A 22,043-nucleotide genomic window follows, 5' to 3' on the forward strand; every position below is an offset into this window, starting at 1 on the left:
AAGTTGAAAATTACAAAAACCTTATGACAATATAAAGAGAATATTCCGATAATACCGCCAATCGTGGGATAGAAAAGAAAAAAATAGAATAGAAAGAGAAAAAAGAACATTAATCAGAGAACACAGGCCGCTACATGACTTGTAGAAATTATGAAATGGTGGGAGCGAACCGTTTTATATTAGATGGTTCCGTAGCTCAAATAAATCTATTTGGTCTATAGGTAGGTACTATTATTAAAAAGCTGACTTTTATTTGAAGTTGCCAATCTTAGGCTTAGGTTAGGGCTCCATGGTATAAAAACTCCTATCTTATTGATGTTATTTGAAGAAAAATGTTTTTTAAATTATCCGGATACGCAGAGAAGTCCGTTCGAGACGCCAACGAAATAGTAGGAAACAGCTTACAGTATTTAGGGTTCAACACTACAAAATTTACAACGGAACCCCAAAACCGAATGCGTTTGATACCAACTAGGGGTCTATCACCCGACCAATTTACGTAAACCTACCTATATACCTATTATTATTCCTATATACTCCTTATATTGAGGCATTACGACAATAGGCGGGGGTCTTCTAAAATTGGCCGGGGTATATCTCATTATAGTAGGGCTGGGCACAACTTTTATATGGCACTAGTTTTCACCCGCGGTTTCACCCGCGTCCCGAGATAACTGCTTCCCGAAGCCGGTATGGTGACAAAAACTATCTTATGTCCTTCTCTAAGCTACCTACCTTCTAATTTTCAGCTTAATCAGTCCAGTCTTTCATGCATGATGGCGTGACCAAGAGATATAGGGATTAATTTTTATCATCGTCATCCTCATCCTCCGAGCCTTTTTCCCAGCTATGTTGGTGTTGGCTTCCAGTCTAACCGGATTCAGCTGAGTACCAGTGCTTTACAAGGAGCGACTGCCTTATCTGACCTCCACAACCCAGTTTCTCGAGCAACCCAATACCCCTTGGTTAGACTGGTGTCAGACTTACTGGCTTCTGACTACCCGTAACGATTGCCAAGGATGTTCACTGACAGCCGGGACGTACAGTTTAACGTGCCATCCGAAACACAGTCATTGGTGTCTAAGATATACTTAGAAAGTACTTACATAGCGATTAATTTTTATATGTACAAGTTAATTTCTCTTAGAATTAACGAAACGGCGGGTAACATAGATACTATTTTTTAAGATTGAAATTTTTTGACAACCCTATTATAAAAACTTGAAAAACATGTCCTTCTAAAATGTCCAAAGATGATCGTTTTTTCTTTCAAAACCCAATTTGTGTTAAAAACTTTTATCATCACGACTTCTAAAACTATGAATTTTCATTGCATAATTTTAGGGAGTTTTATAAGATTTTAGTACAGGTGACTATCATAAAAATATTTAGTCCAAGCTCCGTCAGGCTCTAGAAGCGGTTTCATTTGTGTTCCGAGGGAACTTACTTCCCGGAGTCGGATAAAAAGTAGCCTGTTTCCTTTCACAGGATTCTGCGTCTAGACTATCTGTATACTTTTCTTTTCACCCGCGCATCGGAGAGCACGTAAATGACGGTCCTGCGCCTGATCTCTTTCCGGTCGTGTCGGATCGGGTTATGAGAGTGAAGGAATAGGGAGTGCACCTGTGTCTGCGCAAATATGCCTGCACTGTAATATGTCCTGCGCAGCTGGCTGATCTTCTTAAATGAGAACATCCATTTACACAAACACTTTCGCGTTTCTAATATTAGTAGGACTGGTAACATTCAAATGTAAAGTATTGGTCTACCAAACCGTCCCCCTCTATAGAATTAACTATATCATAGCTCCCCTATATTTACTTACAAAATACATAGGGGTTGTAAACTACCCCATTTTAGGGTGAACGCCCTCCAATACGGGTAATAGTTACCCGGATACGCGTTGCTTTTTAAATGAAAATTGCCCGGATATGTTTCGTAGATTCGATTGTATTTATTGTAGTATGTTTATAGTTTGAAAAGTGTTATTTTTAATAATTCCTTACATAATATACAGGAATGAATTTTATCCAGTGCGTAAACTTTGTCAACTTATAGTTAAATATGTTTTATAGATACGTTTAATAATATTTTTATTTTGTCGTGTTTTACTACAAAAAAGAAAAGTTATTGATATCGAAAGATGTTTATTTTGTAACGGATTGTACGGTCACACAGCAGACTCGTCATAGTAGGCACGGCGGCAACGCGAAACCGGTTTACTGACGCGAGCGCTGCTCCAAGCGCGTAATGAATAGTTGGTATCCATATTTTGCTGATTTTAGGGCGGACAAAAGAATGAAAAAATTTTTTTTACTGACGATGCAGATATGTTCTGTTAATGATTCTGGACCACCAGTTTTTTTTTGCGCACTGCTTAAAATTCATTCCTGTAATGATTGAGAAAGAAACTCATGTCTGTCTGTAACTTTCACACTAAAACTATTGAACTGATTTAAATTAAACTTAGTACACAGACAGTCTAGACCTTGAGAAAGGACATAGGCTACCTTTTATTCAGGAACGGGAAGTAGTTCTCTTAAGAAGTGGGTGAAACCGTTGGCAGAAGGTAATAAAAGTTAGGTTCTTAGCTAAGTAACAGCCGCAGGGTCGATCGATCATAAGGTGAAGCAACGCTTACGCGGTGTCCTGCGTGAGCGACGAACGCGACGCGACGCGACGCAACACGACGCGACGTTATGCGACGCGATGCTATACGCGACAGATGTCCTACGTGATTTTGGTCATTACTTCTCAAATCATGGAGAAGTTGTGTTACAATTTTGCTTGAAAGTTCATATTTAAAGTACAGACAGCAACAATCTTCCAACTTGTTTGTACTAATAAACGATTTCTTTAATATTTATGCTTTTTTTGTTCCACAACAATCAACGCTTCTGAATAGTTCGCGGTGTCGCGTCTGGTCGCCCTCAAAACAAGTACGCGTTACGTCGCGTCTCGCCGCAGACTGTCACATAGGCCGCATGTAGGGAATTCCTTTGAGTTGATCGCGTTCGTCGCGTTCGCAGCGTCGCGTCGCGTCGCGTTCGTCGCTCACGCAGGACACCGCGTTAGCGCGGTGGGTGACCATCTTGTATGACAAGTGTTTCGGTAGGCACGATAACTTGGTGGGTCCCGGTTGTCATTTGAACATCTTTGGCAGTCGTTATGGGTAGTCAGAAACCGGAAAGTTACATTGGTACTTGCCTGACTTGGAATGGAACTCGCATACTCGTATTTAAAAGACCTTAACCATTAAGCTTTGAAATAAAATTTATTTTCAATAGAATCTTAAAAGAATACCCAAAAAAACGCATCACTTAAATAACAATAAAATTTCGCTTTTCAAATCGAAAACGCCTAAGCTTATTTCGGTGCGACAAACGGCTAGAAATAGCTGATTCATCTGAGTAATGATTGTATCCCGTCCCTTACCGCGTTGCAATCCTTAGGGAACAGAAACAAAGCCGAATAAAATGGGTATAGGGACAAAAAAAAAGGGAACAAACGAAAAACGGAAAAGTATATTTTTATAACAGCTGCACATTTTTGATGAAATTTTCGGAAATATAGCTTGCTTTTGGCCGCGGTTTAATTATTACAAGTCTACTGGGTTCTTTTTAACCGATTTTTCCAAGAGGAGGTTATCAATTTCATTATTTATCAGTTTTTCGATTTCGATTATTTATCGGGTACAAGATGTACTTGTTGATATCTATTAATATTATAAAGCTGAATAGTTCGTTTGTTTCTTTGATTTCGGGAAGTATTGGTCCGATATGAAAAATAATTTCAGTATTAGATAACCTTATTCTTATTCTTTATTGCACACTTAACAATAAATACATAAGAGCGCACGAGGTTGTCGCCATGTGGAGTGTCGACACGGCTGTTGTTGTGCCGATTGTCGTTACGGCCAATGGTTTAATAGCCAAGAGCCTCGACGAACACCTCAGGAGGCTCTCGTTGGGCGGCTGGATCAAGGGACTGATTCAGAAGGCAGTACTCCTTGATACGGCACGTATTGTGAGGAGGTTTCTGTCTCTGGGACCCTAACCACCGGTACCTTGGACCCTGTGCCCGATATCGGTGGCAACCTATTTTTTATATTTTTAAATGTTTTTATTTTTATATTTAATATTTAAAAATGTAAAATATATGTTTGAAAATAAATAAATGACAAGAAAATACATAAAAAGAATACAGACAGTTTATGTACAATGGCGAGCTTAACCCAGAATTGGGTTCTCTTACAGCCAACCTTAAAGCCATGGAGAGATTTGATAGTGGTAGGGTAGATTCAAAAAAAGTGCACAACAAACATTAATAACCAAACAAAAAAAAAATATATAAAATAACAATATACTAAACATATACAAGGTGTTGATTTGCATTTGTGCCATAGTTCAGGAGGAGGACATACAATACGTAAATAATCGATTGGAATTACAGTAGATGGGAAATAACTAATATGCACTGCTTTTTTTGTCATTGTAATGTCGTGGTATTTCCGAAGTAATCCCATTTTATGAATGAAATTTATGAGTGATCGTTGCGTATGCTTTGTGTTTGCGTTTGTGTGAGGGTGCAGCACGGTTTTAACGCCAGTAACATACGCGCCAAGTTTAAATAAGGCTAGATGACATTTACGGAATTACGAAAAAAAATTAAAGAAAAAAATTACGTACCAATTTTTTTATTGATTTGGGTCGAGAATCATTAGCATAATTACCTCCTTGAATATGGCACGGATGCAAATCAACAGCTTGTATATGTAGTAAAACTACACAATACATAAACATAATACATATAAAAATATATATTACATATATACATACGAATCATATATATATCAATATATATATCATTATCTATTACTAATAATAACCTATTTATCGAGGAAGGCTAAGTATAGGCTACACCTTTTACCCGGGTGTACGGAGTAGTTCCCACACGAAGCAGGCGCAACCGTTATTTCCTACATTATTGTTAAACAATGTCCTAAGACTGTCTGAATGTTCGCGAAAAACCCAGAACTTCTACTTAAGAGTAAAATTCTTAGTGTTTTATATCTTCTCTTCGAGGCTTTGGTGGTGTCCGGGCTTAACATACTCTCTATCACATTTTGCCTGCCTGTGGTTGGTTTAACTCACTTACCTGCCCATTGTTAAGTCTGCTGCAAAACGAGGGACCTAAATGCCTTGCTAGGAGACCTAAGAAGGTAAAAATATCCCACATTGATAGCAACAGTGCAACGCACAGGTCCTACAGAAAGTCGGTCAGAAAATCCAAGTCAGAACGTCCTGCAAAAAGCCTGACGTGGGCTAGCAGCCTTATATTTTAATGATAACACTAGTTTACAAAATCAAACTTTTTGCCTGTTGCCGTGGATTTAATGGCTGGTAACATTCACTTATGTTTAGTTTTTATTAATTACACCCGCAAAAATTTTTTTGTAGCTCGACTTTACTTGTTATTGACTTTCTCTTTTCTGAACCTTTTTCAGTCGCTGAAGTACGTATTTTATTGTAATTATACAAATATGTGAAGTTTTTACAACACGAGTAGTTCAAGGAGGCGTTGTTTGAACAATCCAAACCATGTTTGTTACTTATGTGGAGAATATGTGTTTGAGAAGAGTAGAAATGTCATCAGAGACGCTTAAAAATACTTATTTTTTATATTTTGGAATGTTGTTAGATAAAAATGACAAATCTTGGGCTCCTGATTGTGTTTGTAAATCGTGCGTTGAATATTTAAGATTATGGAAAAGTGGTAAAAGAAGTACTTTTCAACTTAAAACACCAACTATTTGGAAAGAATCGAAAAATCATCTCGACGGCTCTTACTTTTGCAGCGTGAACATAAACAGCTTAAACACCAAAAATCGAGCTAAATGGCAAAACCGAAGTAGAACATGTGTTTAGCGAAGAGTGTAGCATTCACCTGAACTTTCAGAGAATAAAAATTATATTGAATTTTGAAAAATTATAATGAAAATTATGTTGAACTTGTCGAAGACCTGCTTTTACAAATAAGAGGTATGGGATGCAATTTGAGCATAAAGTCACTTCCTCTTCAGTCATCTGGACAGATTTCCAGAAAATTTAGGAGATATGAGCGAAGAGCAGGGGAGAACGTATGCATCAAGATTAACGTGTCATGGAAGAACGTTATCAGGGTTTCTGGGATGTAAATATGATGTCTGACTATTGCTGGTCTCTGATACGCCATTTCCCAAAGTCTACACATAAGAGAAGAGCTTTAAAGCCAAGTTTTTTGGAACTTAACAATTAATATAATTTTTAAACAAATATTCTTTAAGGTAAATCCACGTTTTTTCTCTTTAAACCGCACTTAGCTGAATCTCAAAAACTAGAGCTGATAAAAAAAAACTACTAATAGTTTTAAATATGGTTAAATATGAGTAGTCAACAACAGCTTAAAAAATCCCGGCAACAAATGTACTGTAAACTAGTGTAATATATTAATTAGTAATTACTTACCAGTTTCAGTATCCACGGTGTAAGAGAGTCCGGCCCAGGGATCATCCTAAACAATAAGAATTAGTAAGTAAAACGTATACAAAATTTTAACGTATGGCATTATTTAAAGAAACACCATTTTTTTTTTTTTATTTTATCGACGTAAAATCATCAAATGACCCCTCCCGCTGTGGGTTAGCAGCGGTGAGGGAGTGTCAGACTCTTACTGACTAAAATCGTCGTGTTCCGTCATAGGCCTTTTATGTACCAGGGCCGCGGTATCTCTTTCGAACAACCCGCAGCCCCGGCAGGCCTTGGCCCTGCTGGGCCCCGCTGGGGTTGCTGATGAAACACCATTCAAATTCGTGAAGTTAAGAAGAAAAATATATTTCCAAAACACAACTTTTCCAGTATTTTTTTAAGCTTGCGTATTTCAGTTAAAAGAAAAGATATCTCAACAAAAACGGAAGATATGAACTGGAACTTCATGATGGAACATCGTATCATAGTTGTGTTTGGACTTGTTAGAAAACTGTAATAGGTCTATATGAATTAAAAACCTTTGACTTTAATTGTTTTCTTACCTCCTTAATCTCAGGATCCAGAAGAGAAGCCTTGACCTTCTCAATTTCCGCCTTCTCCTCATTCTTCTTGACGATCTTCTCTTCTGCCAACTTCAGCTCCTTCTCAATCTCGTCTCCAAGCACCTTGGTAGCGGTTGGACCCTCCTGAGAAATATGGTATTATTACAAAGGGGAATACTAGATAGATAGATATTCTTTATTAGGTACAAAAATGTTATTATTTAGTAAAAAACTAATGCGTGTTTTTGTATGTTTTTCTACGTAAATATTATAAAAGAGCATTTTTTTTTTTCGTTTTTTTGTGAGTGAAAGCTTCAAAAGTACGCCATTAATTAGAAAATTAGATTAGATCTAGCTAGTCTAATCCCAAAAATCTTTCATTATTGGTTAGCTAGTCTATCCCCGAATAAAAAAATTCTTTTAAAAATAAAATTAAAGAAATTCTTGTTAAAAAGGCATATTATAATGTTAATGATTATTTCACAGATAAACGCAGATGGCAGCTCTGAAGTGGAACAAAAGTGCTTTATTTTATTTTGTATTATTCGGTGTTTTAAATTAATAATAAATAAAATTGAATTGTATAACTGTAAAATAAATTAATAATAATTAAATTGTAATAGACAGCTGTGTTGCTGGGAAGTTTGTTCTTCACCGCTTCTTCTTTCCAGCCATAACACTAGGAAGTGGTGAAAGGGGGGCGTTTTGGGGGTGCTGTCATTCTTGTAAAATTTTGACGTTAAAAAGTGCTAATCGTATTAGCCTATTTTAATAAATGATTTTGACTTTGACTTTGACTTTGACTTTGAAAGGGGCACGGGAAGTAGTACCCGCGTAAAATCGGGAAAACTGCTAGTATTACATAAACGCGAAAGTTATTTACTCTGTTACCTTAAAATACTAAATTGATTTTGATGAAACTTTGCATCAATATAGCCGTTACAGTAACATGTAGGCTGCTTTTCAGATCAAATTTCAACTTCCAGACTCTGGGCTGCGTTGTCCAGGGAATCGAACCCGAGACCAAATTAGAAATAATCAATTTGACAACACTTTGCTTCATACATTCTGACTACCACGAAGTTGCTCAACCAACTTCACACCAGCACACTTATATGAAAAGTTCTAGAAGTTTCCAAACTTACCGGCTGCACAGGATCCTCCAAGGAGAAGCCCATATCCACGTCCTGCTTCCATAGTACTTCGATCAGGTCCATATCCTGGGAACAAAAGATTTTTAAGGTTAGAGATATGGGAATATAGTTCTTATGTGGTTGGGATAAGGTTGATAATCGATTATTCGGCGTGGGTGACTGTAAGAGACACTTACGACAGTAGTAGTACACGTAAATAATATGCGAAAATATGTCTTAAGGAGATCGGGTTAAGCTTGAAATTCGCTTGCGACTATTGGAAAAAGGAACTTATAAGAATGAAGCTTCTGATCATCATATGTCTAGCCTTTTCCATCGAACGACTCTCCATCTGACCTCCTCAACCGAGTTACAGATTACCCATCCACGGATCAACCGTGCAATGCGTGCGTCAAATGGTTTCTGCAAAGCAACTCGCAATGTTCTGAAACGCCATAAAGTTTGGCGAGAACTTTTCATACATAATAATTACAGTATTAAATACTGTTAGTTTTCAACCACAAGGCGCATAATTTTTCATTGTGAAAATACATTTTAAAAGCATTATATTTTAAATCGACACAAGTTGCTCTCGGCGCCATCTTACTAGAGATGACAAGCACAGATTGAAAAGGACAACGCCATGTTTTTTGTTCGAAATTCGAAACATTTTTGTTTTTGGAACGCTTTGCGGTTTACCGACAATATTAATTTGTTGTAAATTGCTTTTGAGATAAATATCGATAGATTTTGGTGTTTTTTTTTTATATTAGCTAAGTTTGTAGTTAACATATTTTCGATATTAAAAATTAAAGACTAAGGTAGTATAGATAGTTCAACTCAGATTTGCGCGCGGCCCTATGTGTGCGTCGGCTTGTAAATATACAACTTTCATTCGTGTGACAGTGACGTCGTCCGAGCATGACGTGTTCTTAAAGCTTTGGTTTCCTAGGAAAGCGGTGCCGTCATATAGCGGCCGTAATACAGCGGTGAATGACGTCACCAGAACGTTGTCTATGTAAACAAAATGGGGCGGTTTCCTAGAGAGCGGTAACTGACGCCGTAACTTCAAAAAGCGGTGCCGCCATTTGCATGACGGCCGTCTTGACGGTGTCAGATAGTTTGGTGAACGTTTTATTGAAAGCGGTGAAACTTTTTTAATACGTATTTGTGTTTTTTTTTTCGGAACAACGTCAAAAATTAGTTACAACTCTTAGAGCAGCGAGGACGACGAAATTTTAATAGATTTCGTTCGTAACCACGAAGCAATATATAATATAAAAAATAAAGATTATAGAAAAAGTCAACTGAAACAGAATTGGTGTCGTGAAATTTGAGAAATATTAAATAAAACAGGTTAGTAAGTATGATACAACTAACAAAAAGTTTATGACGGTGTGTTAAAACGGCCGTGGAACTTTCCACATGTCATCACCGTAAAGACGACCGTCTATTTGCGTCCGTAATATGACGGCCGCTATATGACGGCACCGCTTTCCTAGGAAACCCAAGCTTTAGCTTTGGTTTCCTAGGAAAGCGGTGCCGTCATATAGCGGCCGTAATACAGCGGTGAAAGACGTCACCAGAACGTTGTCTATGTAAACAAAATGGGGCGGTTTCCTAGAGAGCGGTAACTGACACCGTAACTTCAAAAAGCGGTGCCGCCATTTGCATGACGGCCGTCTTGACGGTGTCAGATAGTTTGGTGAACGTTTTATTGAAAGCGGTGAAGCTTTTTTAATACGTATTTGTGTTTTTTTTTTCGGAACAACGTCAAAAATTAGTTACAACTCTTAGAGCAGCGAGGACGACGAAATTTTAATAGATTTCGTTCGTAACCACGAAGCAATATATAATATAAAAAATAAAGATTATAGAAAAAGTCAACTGAAACAGAATTGGTGTCGTGAAATTTGAGAAATATTAAATAAAACAGGTTAGTAAGTATGATACAACTAACAAAAAGTTTATGACGGTGTGTTAAAACGGCCGTGGAACTTTCCACATGTCATCACCGTAAAGACGACCGTCTATTTGCGTCCGTAATATGACGGCCGCTATATGACGGCACCGCTTTCCTAGGAAACCCAAGCTTTATCGCTTTTTGTTATGGGTACAGTCGTTTACGAAAATGTCTAGTTCTTCACGGAGAAAATGTTTTAAGGAGTCAGGTAGCGTTTCAAAAAAATGAAACAACATTCAAAGCTTTTTATTATTACATTTTACAGTTTATCATTATTTTCTCATACGGCTTTTCAAATTGACATTGACAGTATCTAAGAAATAAATGAAGTGAAATATCTAAGATGAATTAAATACTCCTTACATATTTTCTAGCTCGGGGTACGCGGACAATAAATAAATGTGTAGACTAAGAATGTAAAAGACCTATAATTTAGTATAATAATGGAAACAAAATGTGTGGGGAATTTTTAAAAATTATATTGCTTCGCATAATGTCGACCAAAATAAGACGGAAATAATGAAACTCATAAATGAACGTTTAAGTCAAATTGATGAAGGGATGTTGGGTAATACTTGTCGACATGTACAAAAGAAAAAAGAAGAATACTATAGACATTTTGACATGGAGTCAGAATTTATAATTAACATTGGTGAAAGTAGCGAATCCGAAAATTCATCATTTGATTTTTCAAGTAGCGATACAGAATCATTATAAATAAATAAACTAAATTACGTAATAAACTGTACTTTAAACAGCCGTATACAACCCCTAAATAACTGTATTTGTACCCGACTGTACCTCTTGTCACGCACACAAAGTCACTGTATATGTACAAGGGTTACCCACACATAGGGCCGCGCGCACGACTGAGTTGAACTTACTATACGTGTTTATTAATAGAAAAATTTAAGGTTGAAAAAATGAGTTTCTTTGAATTTTTTCAATACTTATTTGGTAGGTATATCCGACCCCAACATGATTGGGAAAAGGCTCGGAGGATGATGATTTGGTAGGTAGGTATATAAGAGGTTTTCCAAGTTAAAACAGCAAAATTCAAAACTGTTATTGAATAAAACCTACCTATAAGGTTTCGGAAATGGTCTCACATGTTTCATACTGTTATTTATTCTACTTAAAATTCTAGATAGGTAGGTATATCATACATTTCATCCAAAGTTTCATACCTATTATTAAAATAAAATTATTTTTATTACTAAAACCGACACCAACATTATTTTTATTACTACAACGCCGCCATACTACCAACTTAAATTGGCTTCAAAATATCGAATTAATAATTACGACCCATCGAACCGGTCTCACATACCCAATCTACACACAAAAACCAGACTTATTACAAAGCCCTTAAGTTCCAAATTCCATTATCTTTATTCGTCACTTACATCGAATTGGTTGAGAACAAATTCAAATATTGAACTGGAATTCCATTTAATTTTAAAACGACATATGTGCTACTCAGTTCTTAGAGTATATTGAGCTTTATTCTTTATGAGTTAAGGTTCAAATTAGTGTGAGAATGTAGTGGAAAGATTTCCCGCCCAATCAAGGAAGCCGTAGGGGTCGGAACAGCGGGATTGAAATTGATCATAGTGCATCGGACTCTTTAATTACATTTTTTTGTTTATGTTTCTGTCCATGGAGTTTACCTATATAGTTTTGACTATAGATTCATGTATAAAAAAGATGTTAGGTACATCAAGATCTTGTATGTATAACTTGGTAGACACCTTCTATATAAATATGTTGGCTTACTTACTTGAATTGTGGTAAGTAGGTACATAACAATGTAAAATTTTGAATTAGTACAGTGAACTTAGGAGGTCCTTTAATATTTATTAGATGCCTGTTATAGTTTTTTATTAAATCTCCTTTTTTACTTTGGACTCCTACTTAAAAGAAGATACCTAACACTATTTTCAGAAAATATCCAAAAACATAACACACGTTGACTACATAATAAATTGGACTACATAATAATAAGGCGATTATCACACTGCCCCGCATGATGCAGCGTAGCGCGTGGATGTGTTTTTTTCCGTTGCTTGTAAATATCTCCGTTTGTATGGAAAACCCGCATAGTCCAACACACTGAAAATGCATTCACGCGCGTTCATGCGGATCACGCGCATACACGCGGAGAAACATGCACCCACGCGCGTAGGTGCGGGGCGAGACGCAAGGTATGGCACACTGTACCCCGCAATGCCGCGCGTGATTTTGAATACGCGTGACGTGTATATTTGAAAATGGAACTCGATGAGAGCCGCCATGCGTGAATCTACTACACGCACCTACGCGCGTGAGTGCGCGAAAAACCCGCACGATGATGCAGATCTGCACTCCCGCAGGAACGCGCGTAGGTGCGTCGACACGCAAGATGCAGCGTGATGCCGGGCAGTGTGAAGATCACCTAAACGTTCATTAAATCTCTAAGCAGCTAGCGACATCTATACAAATACAATAAAACTAACATTAAAAGCGCCACCTATCCATGTTTGTTGGAACTATTCGTAAGCGACGTTAATGCCACCTACACTTCAAAGCCGAACTAATTCAAGCAGCGCCATCTATCAGTGAATAAACTAATATCTAAGCTTTTGGTTCCGCTACTCGACGACAGATGGCGTTGCATGCATCCTCATACAAATGAATATTCAACAGTTACTTTCTCATAACCGAACGAATAAAGAACGAATAAAATTAATTAGTGGTGAGAAAGTTTATACTTTTACTTATTTGTATTTTGTGAAATACCTGTGAAAAAAGTGATGAATTCAAAAAGTGTGCATATTTTTAAGTATTGCATAGCAAGAAAAGAATTTCAAGCAAAATACATAATAGCTATTTAGTATGTATGACGAATGCTACAATTATTTGTGTGTAATCGTGAACTAAACAATAATACATTAAACATTGATAAATATCAATTATTATCATACTTGCACACATAAAAATAAATCTGATAACCTATCATTATAACTCCATACAAAAAAAAAAACATTTTCCGCAACTTTCCAGAAAATGTCAACAGATGGCGCTGTTTTCAACTACCGAAATAACCTTCTAGAACAGTGATTCCCAAAGTGGTCCAGGTGGACCCCCAGGGGTCCACGGGAGACTTGCTGGGGGTCTACGTAGGCGTGAACAAAAAATGGGGGTCCATAAAATGTTAATGGGGGTCCACGAAAATTTATCTGCTTTTGATAGTAAAGAGCAAAAATGTAAGCATAGTTTTTATAAGGGCCTACCTACATTGTTTTAAGTACCTATCTAAGCAGATAATGTTTTAATAAGGCAAGCGACTGTTACTTGTCCAAACTTGCGTATTCGATATTACGTACAATTTCGTGCAAACTTGCAAAGCGCTATCCGCCCGACAATGCTTAATGCTTGTTCAGACATGAACTTGATCACCATTATAAATACTTGATGCCAAAGGCAAACGCATTCATTTGTTTATCATACCTTGTCGAAAAGAGTTTTAGTGCCGTTACAAACCTCTTAACAAAAAAAAAAAGGAGCAAATTAAACATCACAGAGCGGGGGGATTTGCGGTTATTGCTCACAAAAATAAAGTCAAACATTGATCGTTTGCTGACACTCCATCAGATACATCCTTCCCATTAATAAAAATTATGACCTGAATCTATATATTACCTTAATATTTTTTTTCTTGTAATTCTATTCTTTTAATAAATAAAGTGATATAAAATGTACCATTTTTCGTTTTTATTTTACATATCGGAATATAGGGACAGAACTCAGAAGTGACACAATTTTTATTTTTTGGCGACTTTAAGAATGTGGTAGAAATGTAGCAGCAGGGGTCCACCGAAACCAGTAAAATTTTGAAAGTGGTCCACGAGAAAAATAAGTTTGGGAACTATTGTTCTAGAACATCTGATTTGGTGTAAAAAACTCGTAAATCTCTATAGTTAGTTGAACAGCGGTCAAGGTAAGGCAAGGTCGGTATACCGCCAAAATAGAACGCCCACGATATGCTTGCGTTGAGACGAGTTCCAGATGGACAGACGTCAGTCAAATGGAATAATCTTTTCAGACAAACAATATCCTAGATATTGTCATATACATAGCTAAGCCAGTGAATTTGGTGAAAGTAGGAAAGAATAAGAAATAAACAATAAACAATGATTTCTTACACTGAATTTTTATTTACAACTATTGGCCCGAGTAAGTTTATGTTTTAACTAACTCCCCAAAAAGGAGGAAATTATGAATCTGTATGTTTGTATATTTTTAAGACGGCTTTTTTATCAAGCTTATTTTAAGTCTACTTTGAGCGATTTATCTTTCAACTGGCTAGCTGGTATAGCTAAAAAGTATATTGGTGTTCCCAATATACTATCCATCTGTGATTTGCTTACAAGAAATAGGATTTTGACATTAATTGTATGGAGCTTTCATTTTTTTTAACGACGTCAAAACTCATCAAATGACCCCTCCCTCCCGCTGTGGGTTAGCAGCGGTGAGGGAGTGTCAGAGTCTTACTGACTAAAAACCGTCGTGTTCCGTCGTAGGCCTTTTATGTACCAGAACAATCCCGCAGCCCCGACAGACCTTGGCCCTGCTGGGCCCCGCTGGAGTACTTGTATGGACCTAATGTCAAATTCTATCTCCAGTATCAAAACAAAAGATAGATAGATTATATGATTACAGTTAATCGTAGTAAAAGTGGCGTGGTCAATGACGTCATGAAAACTACATGTAACATGCCTATTTTTATAGTAAACAGTGCTGTCTCTTTCACACACTTTTTTCTTGTATGACAAATTAATGATTCATTGTATAGCATCATGCCTATATTTTTGTCGCAGATAAACAAAATATTTTGTGTTTCGGAAGGTATGATAATTCGTGGTGGCCTAGAGGGTAAAGAACCTCTCAAGTATGAGTGTGTTCGATTCCAGGTCAGGCAAGTACCAATGCAACTTTTCTAAGTTTGTATGTACTTTCTAAGTATATCTTGGACACCAATGACTGTGTTTCGGATGGCACGATGAATTGGTAGGTCCCGGCTGTCATTGAACATCTTTGACAGTCGTCACGTGTAGACTGTAGTCAGAAGCCAGAAAGTCTGTCTACCAGTCTTAGTAAAGTGTATCGGGTTGTCATGGTAACTGGGTTGAGGAGATCAGATAGGCAGTCGCTCCTTGTGGCACACTGGTACTCAGCTGCATGCGGTCAGACTGGAAGCCGACCCCAACATATTTGGGAAAAGGCTCGGGAGATGATGAAACAAAATATTGGTTCTTTAAGTACAGTTTACGTCAAAACTGCCTCGTTGGTCTAGCTGTCGCAAGTGCGGCTGCTAAGCACGAGGTCTCGGGTTCGATTCCCGAGTCGGGCCGAAATCGCTTTGTGGGTTTTAGAAGACTTTCACAAAGCAGCCCGGAGCCTGGAAGCTGGTGATTGATACACCCGTGCATCGGAGAGCACGTAAATGTCGGTCCTGCGCCTGATCTCTCTCCGGTCGTATCGGATTACCGTCCCATCGGGCTATGAGAGTTAAGGAATAGTGAGTGCACCTGTGTCTGCGCAAATGCTCGTGCACTATAATATGTCCTGCGTAGTTGGCTAATCTCCTTACATGAGAACAGCCGCCGTAGCCGATAATCGGCTAGGAGGACATCATCATCATCATCACGTCAAAAAAGTTGGCCACTCTGAAGTCACAACACACACAACTTGTGTGTTTTTTCGTACATTTTGAGTATTGTGAAGTTGTTATCAGACGAGCCATGCACATACTTATTGAGGTATCCCCCTTAAGGCGACGAATTGGTAAACAATAATTCCATAACCGGCACGCGCATCTAAGGCGCCAAAAGGGGTCGGAGCGTCTGAGCGGGGCGAGGATAACAATACGCGCGCTAGCTTATAACTAAAAGTAGTAAGCGACAAAATGGTTTTGTAATTTTATTATTTAGAAATGATAATTTAATAAAAATTCCTTCTACAATTTTAAAGAGTGATGATGATGTCCTCCTAGCCGATTATCGGCTACGGCGGCTGTTCTCATGTAAGGAGATTAGCCAACTACGCAGGACATATTATAGTGCACGAGCATTTGCGCAGACACAGGTGCACTCACTATTCCTTAACTCTCATAGCCCGATGGGACGGTAATCCGACACGACCGGAGAGAGATCAGGCGCAGGACCGACATTTACGTGCTCTCCGATGCACGGGTGTATCAATCACCAGCTTCCAGGCTCCGGGCTGCTTTGTGAAAGTCTTCTAAAACACACAAAGCGATTTCGGCCCGACTCGGGAATCGAACCCGAGACCTCGTGCTCAGCAGCCGCACTTGCGACAGCTAGACCAACGAGGCAGTTCAGTTAAAGAGTATGTATATACTCAACTACTAAAAAAGTTAAGAGGCTTAAATCGGTCCCGTTTGCCCATAATATGTGAATCTCTTTTTAAAAAGAGGTATGTTTGATATATTTTTCTCTGTTATAAAAGTTACCTAATCATGTTTCTACGTCTAACAAAATAAGGTTTATATCATGAACTTTCAGGTAACCAAGTTGTATATTGATCCGTTTTGTATTTACTGAGAAAAATTGAGATCCTTGGCGCCAAAAATTCCAATTCGTCCTCTTAAGTCCGTTGATATTACAAAATAACACCTATTTACATAATTTCATATCAGTTTTTGTCATTTTAGTAGTTTTTTGTTACTGCTTCGTGTACGAATGTCGTATGAGTCACACTTATTAAGCTCTAGTATTGCAAAACATTATGAAGTTGAGCAATCGTGTTTTTAAAACCACAAAAACTTATGGTATGTTTTTCGACTACTGGCAAAATCCTCCAGTGCCCGGATAAAAAATATCGCAAACTAGCCGTTTTCCGCGATTTCTCTTTCGTCCGTGGGAACTATTTCTCGTACCGGGATAAAATATAGCCTATGTTACTCGGGAAGAGTGTAGCGCCCCAACAGTGAAAGAATTTTACAAATCGGTTTCCTCTTTATCAAAAAAAGGATCACATAAAAAAAATATTTTACAGTTGGAGAGCTTCACTCTTCCCGAGTAACATAGGCTATATTTTTAGTAATGGATATAAAGATGTCAAACTCCTATCCCCAGTAAACAAATGAACAGATCGATAGCTTATTGAAATCCAAATAGGTGTATCAAGGTTATCGACCTGAACCCTTGAGCTAGACGTCTGGTACCAGACCTTTGTTCCTCAACCAAGGGGTGAAGATCCTGAGTGTTGATATGACCTCGGAGGTCGATGCACGGATTCGGGGGACATTTTGGTAAAAGCTGTTGACAGGTTAGAGTGCATGCTTCAACGTGCTGCGAGAAATTCAAATACGATTGTTTTTTTGATGTTTTACCAAATTTTTAATAAGATACGAGTCTTGATTAAGTCATTCGCGTTAATAATATAAACCAATTTATTAAAAATTAATTTTACTTGAAAAATACTACTACTACTTTTAAACAATGTTACTTGTGAGATGACGGCAGATAGAAGAGTATGGAAGGAGAAAACATGCTGCGCCGACCACTAATCAAATTAGGCTATGGGCAGAAGGATAATGATGAATTCAAATTGAATTTTAAGTCAGAAAAAAATATGGTTTTAAAATATAATATTTTAAATAAGAAATAATGTCATAATAATTGATCAAATGTTACTGGATTGAGTAAATCACATGGGCAGTCGCTCCATGGGGCATACCGACCCCAACATAGTTGGGAAAAGGATAGGCAGATGATGATGAAAACATAACAAAAAGTCACTCACTATCAGTATAAAACCATAAGCACTTTTATAATCTCTTCTTTGTGAAATCACTGTCTTATTTTTTTTAATTAAAAACAATTGAAATTAAATATTACTTTTCAATCATCACTCGTCGAAATAAGACGCACATGTGCTAATATCAAAACACTTATAAACAATGTAACAAATAATAATACTAACAACTATTGTGTACTTGTCTAAAAATATCTTCGACACGTGGCTAGTAGAAAATATAATCTACCTATACTAATCCCTACTAATATTATAAATGCGAAAGTAACTCTGTCTGTCTGTCTGTAACGCTTTCACGTCTAAACCACTGAACTGATTTTAATAAAATTTGGTACAGAGATAGAGTTGACCTTGAGAAAGAACATAGGATAGTTTTTATCCCGGACTTTTGAAGAGTTCTCTTGGAAATGCGATATAACCGAAAACGACGCGGGCGAAGCCGCGGGCGGAAGCTAGTATGTTATAAAGAGTAGTGGTGGCCTAGTGGGTAAAGAACCAACCTGTCAAGTATGAGTGTATGGATTCGATTCCAGGCCAGGTAAGTACCAATGCAACTTTTCTAAGTTTGTATGTACTTTCAAGTATATCTTGGACACCAATGACTGTGTTTCGGATGGCACGTTAAACTGTAGGTCCCGGCTGTCATTTGAACATCCTTGGCAGTCGTTACGGGTAGTCAGAAGCCAGTAAGTCTGACAACCAGTCTTATAAAGAGTCAGAGGCTGTTAGGCGGATTAGTTAGGTGACGAAACCTGCAGCTTACTTCATAAGACAAAGAAATTTGACAGTATTTGTCAAAAGTCTTCAATAGATTTTCAACCTTATCACAATAATAGAAGGTTAATGTTCGATTGGTAACATTTGACAGATTCGGGTAGATTGACCTGCTACCGTCAGTACATTTGACTAATAATAGTTCAACACGTGGCTCGTGGCTACTATATCACTTTCAATTTCATACGCACACGAACTAAGTTGGCAAGTTTACAAGCAATATTTACTTTATTTACTATCGGTAATATCAACAATATTATGTATACTTACCCCCTATTTATTAACGTATCTATTACTAATATTATAAAGCTGAAGAGTTTGTTTTTTTGCACCACCACCACCAGCAATCTAACCAAGGAGTATCGGGTTGCCCGAGTAACTGGGTTGAGGAGATCAGACAGGCAGTCGCTCCTTGTGGCACACTGGTACTCAGCTGCATCCGGTTAGACTGGAAGCCGAACCCAACATAGTTGGGAAAAAGGCTCGGAGGATTGTTTATATTTATTAACGTATCTATAATCTATACTTATTTTACTACACTTAAGGGATCGTTTGCTAGAACAAGCTAATCTTAGGAACATCTAGTCAGATTTGAGAAAAAAAGTCTTTTACTGTTTAATTGCCCATTTAGCGAAGAAGGCTTTGTATAGGCTACTTTTTATCCAGGATCGTGGAGTAATTCCCACGGGGAGAGGGTAAAACTGCTTTTAGAAGCTTGTATGAAATAAATTAATACATTTAAGCACCAATCATCATAATCTAGCTATTTGTCAACTATATTAGTGTCGGCTTCCAGTCTAACCGTATGAAACTGAGTACCAGTGTTTTACAAGAAGCGACTGCCTATCTGACCTCGTCAACCTGAGCATTATATTACCATAAATGAAAAGAAATTACTGTCCTTGTCTATAAACCGAGTAGGTAAGGTGAAATCAATATTAACTATTGATTCGGTTTACAATGTCACTGCATTCAAGGTCATTTAAGTAGGCCAATACAAATGCATTTGGAGGCTCCAATATTACTTACATAATACCTAGATCTATTGTCTTTGGATTAACCTAGATAGGAAATCCACATTATGTGACAAAAAAATCTTCCATCATCATCCGTCAAGCCTTTTCCCAACTATGTTGGGGTCGGCTTCCAGTCTAACTGGATGCAGCTGAGTACCAGTGTGCCACATGGGACGACTGCCTATCTGAATTCAACTCAGTAACGCTTAATAAGATTGGTTGTCAGACTTACTGGCTTCTGACTACCCGTAACGACTGCCAAAGATGTTCAATGACAGCCGGGACCTATAGTTTATCATGCGCTCCGAAACAAGTAATTGGTGTCCAAGATATACTTAGAAAGTACATACAAACTAAGAAAGGTTTCATAGGTTCTTATCTAACCTGGAATCGAACACACACTCATACTTGAGAGGTTGGTTCTTTACCCACTAGGCCACCACGACTAAAACATAGAAAATATTTATGTATAACATTATTATTTTGATACCTTTTTACCCAAAAAAATCTATCATAAAACTAAGTAAATCAACTTCAATATAAACTTGACTAAAATTCACAGATTAAGACTCGAATCTACGTTTTGTAAAGGTTGTTCACACTACGGGTTATTGACCTCTACGCATAGCCAAAGTCGACAAGTTTGAGTGCGAAATAGTAGGCGTTTGAGGTAAAAAAAACAACCATTTTTGAAGGTAATTCGGAGTCAGTCAAAAAAATTTGCGTCAAAAATGTTCATGTTAATTTTGCATGGTGCATGAACTTGGTTAAAATGTGATGAATTTGAAGAGATTGTAGGATCTTTTATGCCATGTTTTTTTATATAAATAAAATATACTTGTAAATAAAATAAAAGCAAAAATAATATTCCTCAAGTACGTTTCCACCAACAAGGTGGACAGACAACCTTATAAAGGTCGCCGTCGACGCTGGATGCAGGTCGCCTCCAACAGGTATCTGTGGAGATCTAAGGGGGAGGCCTATGTTCAGCAGTCGACGTCCTATGGCTGAGATGATGATGATGATGATGTTTCTATTTTATATATTTGTCGGAGACGGTCAATACGGACACTAAACGAGACGCAAGCGCGCCATCTGGTGGCGCTTTTAGTGAAACAACATTTTGGCGCGCTTGGCAGAGTCGTGGTGGTCAGCGTGGCGTCGACGAAGCTCAGTCTTCGTTGAGTCGTCGTGTTGCACACATCTCAAAACTGCCCTACGTCACGTCTAGTGTACCTAGTGTTGTAGATCCATATTGTAAAGTGTGTAAAGTGTCTTTTGAAATTAAAGTGTAAAGGTTCTTCTAACCTAACAGACAGACATGTGTTGCTGGGGAGTTTGTTCCGCCACTTCTTCTCCCCAGCCAAAACACATAGGAAGTGGCGAAGGGCGGGCGTTTTGGGGGCTGTGTTTTGTTCTGACTAATTTGAATAAACGTTTTTGAGTTTTGAGTTCTTTTGAGTTATCTCTTTGTACGATTACCCTAACTGATGTCGGACAATAGTGCCATCCTGATGTTTCCCCTATCCGACATATTTTACGCTCATGACTGTACATACGTATACAGTACTATAATAAAGAGGATTTTTTACCATTTTTATGTATGTTTGTACCCTAAACGCGTGGGAATACTAAACCAAACCACACATTTTGTACATTTGTGGTTTTCAGATAAAGCGATTGGTCACATACGAGCATTTGGTTGGCATTCGAGTGATGACAAAATCCTTACTAATATTATAAATGCGAAAGTAACTCTGTCAGTCACGCTTTCACGCCAAAACTAGAGAATCGATTTAAATGTGATTTGATACACAGATAGTCTAGAGCCTGACGTCTGGAGTCACCAGTCTTACCAAGAGGTTGCCCGGGTCGGGTAACTGGGTTGAGGAGATCAGATAGGGCAGTCGCTCCTTGTGGCACACTGGTACTCAGCTGCATACGGTTAGACTGGAAGCCGACCCCAACCTAGTTGGGATAGGGCTGAGCTGATGACATTCTGAGATAGGACATAGGTTAGTTTTTATGCGGATTCGGGAAGTAATTCCTTCGAGGTGCGGCTGCAACCGGGGTAAATAGGGGGGGGACAGACAGTATTAATAAATATAGATGAAATATTGTAGATTGTACTGCAGTATGTATATTTCGCATAATTTGTATTTATCTATGCTTATGACTAAAGTGTGAACGATAACCATATCATATCTATTACATATTGTTATCAGATATAACGTACGAGATACACTCTGATTTTAGTATATTTTGTG

General features: G+C 37.8%; 1 protein-coding gene across 10 annotated transcripts in view; it reads right to left on the bottom strand.

The window, feature by feature from the left end:
* LOC124644436 (segmentation protein cap'n'collar-like) overlaps positions 1-22,043 on the bottom strand; it is a 176,371-nt gene that overhangs the window by 81,813 nt on the left and 72,515 nt on the right. For all 10 annotated transcript variants that reach the window (XM_047183784.1, XM_047183786.1, XM_047183785.1 and 7 more), the window contains exons 3-5: positions 8,215-8,289; positions 7,070-7,213; positions 6,507-6,552 (exon numbers count right to left, since the gene is read on the bottom strand). In XM_047183784.1, the coding sequence (XP_047039740.1) occupies positions 6,507-6,552; positions 7,070-7,213; positions 8,215-8,289 (265 nt within the window). The remainder of the gene's footprint in view (positions 1-6,506; positions 6,553-7,069; positions 7,214-8,214; positions 8,290-22,043) is intronic.

The sequence above is a fragment of the Helicoverpa zea genome, chromosome 30 (assembly GCF_022581195.2).
Source record: "Helicoverpa zea isolate HzStark_Cry1AcR chromosome 30, ilHelZeax1.1, whole genome shotgun sequence".
NCBI classification, from domain to species: Eukaryota; Metazoa; Arthropoda; class Insecta; order Lepidoptera; family Noctuidae; genus Helicoverpa; species Helicoverpa zea.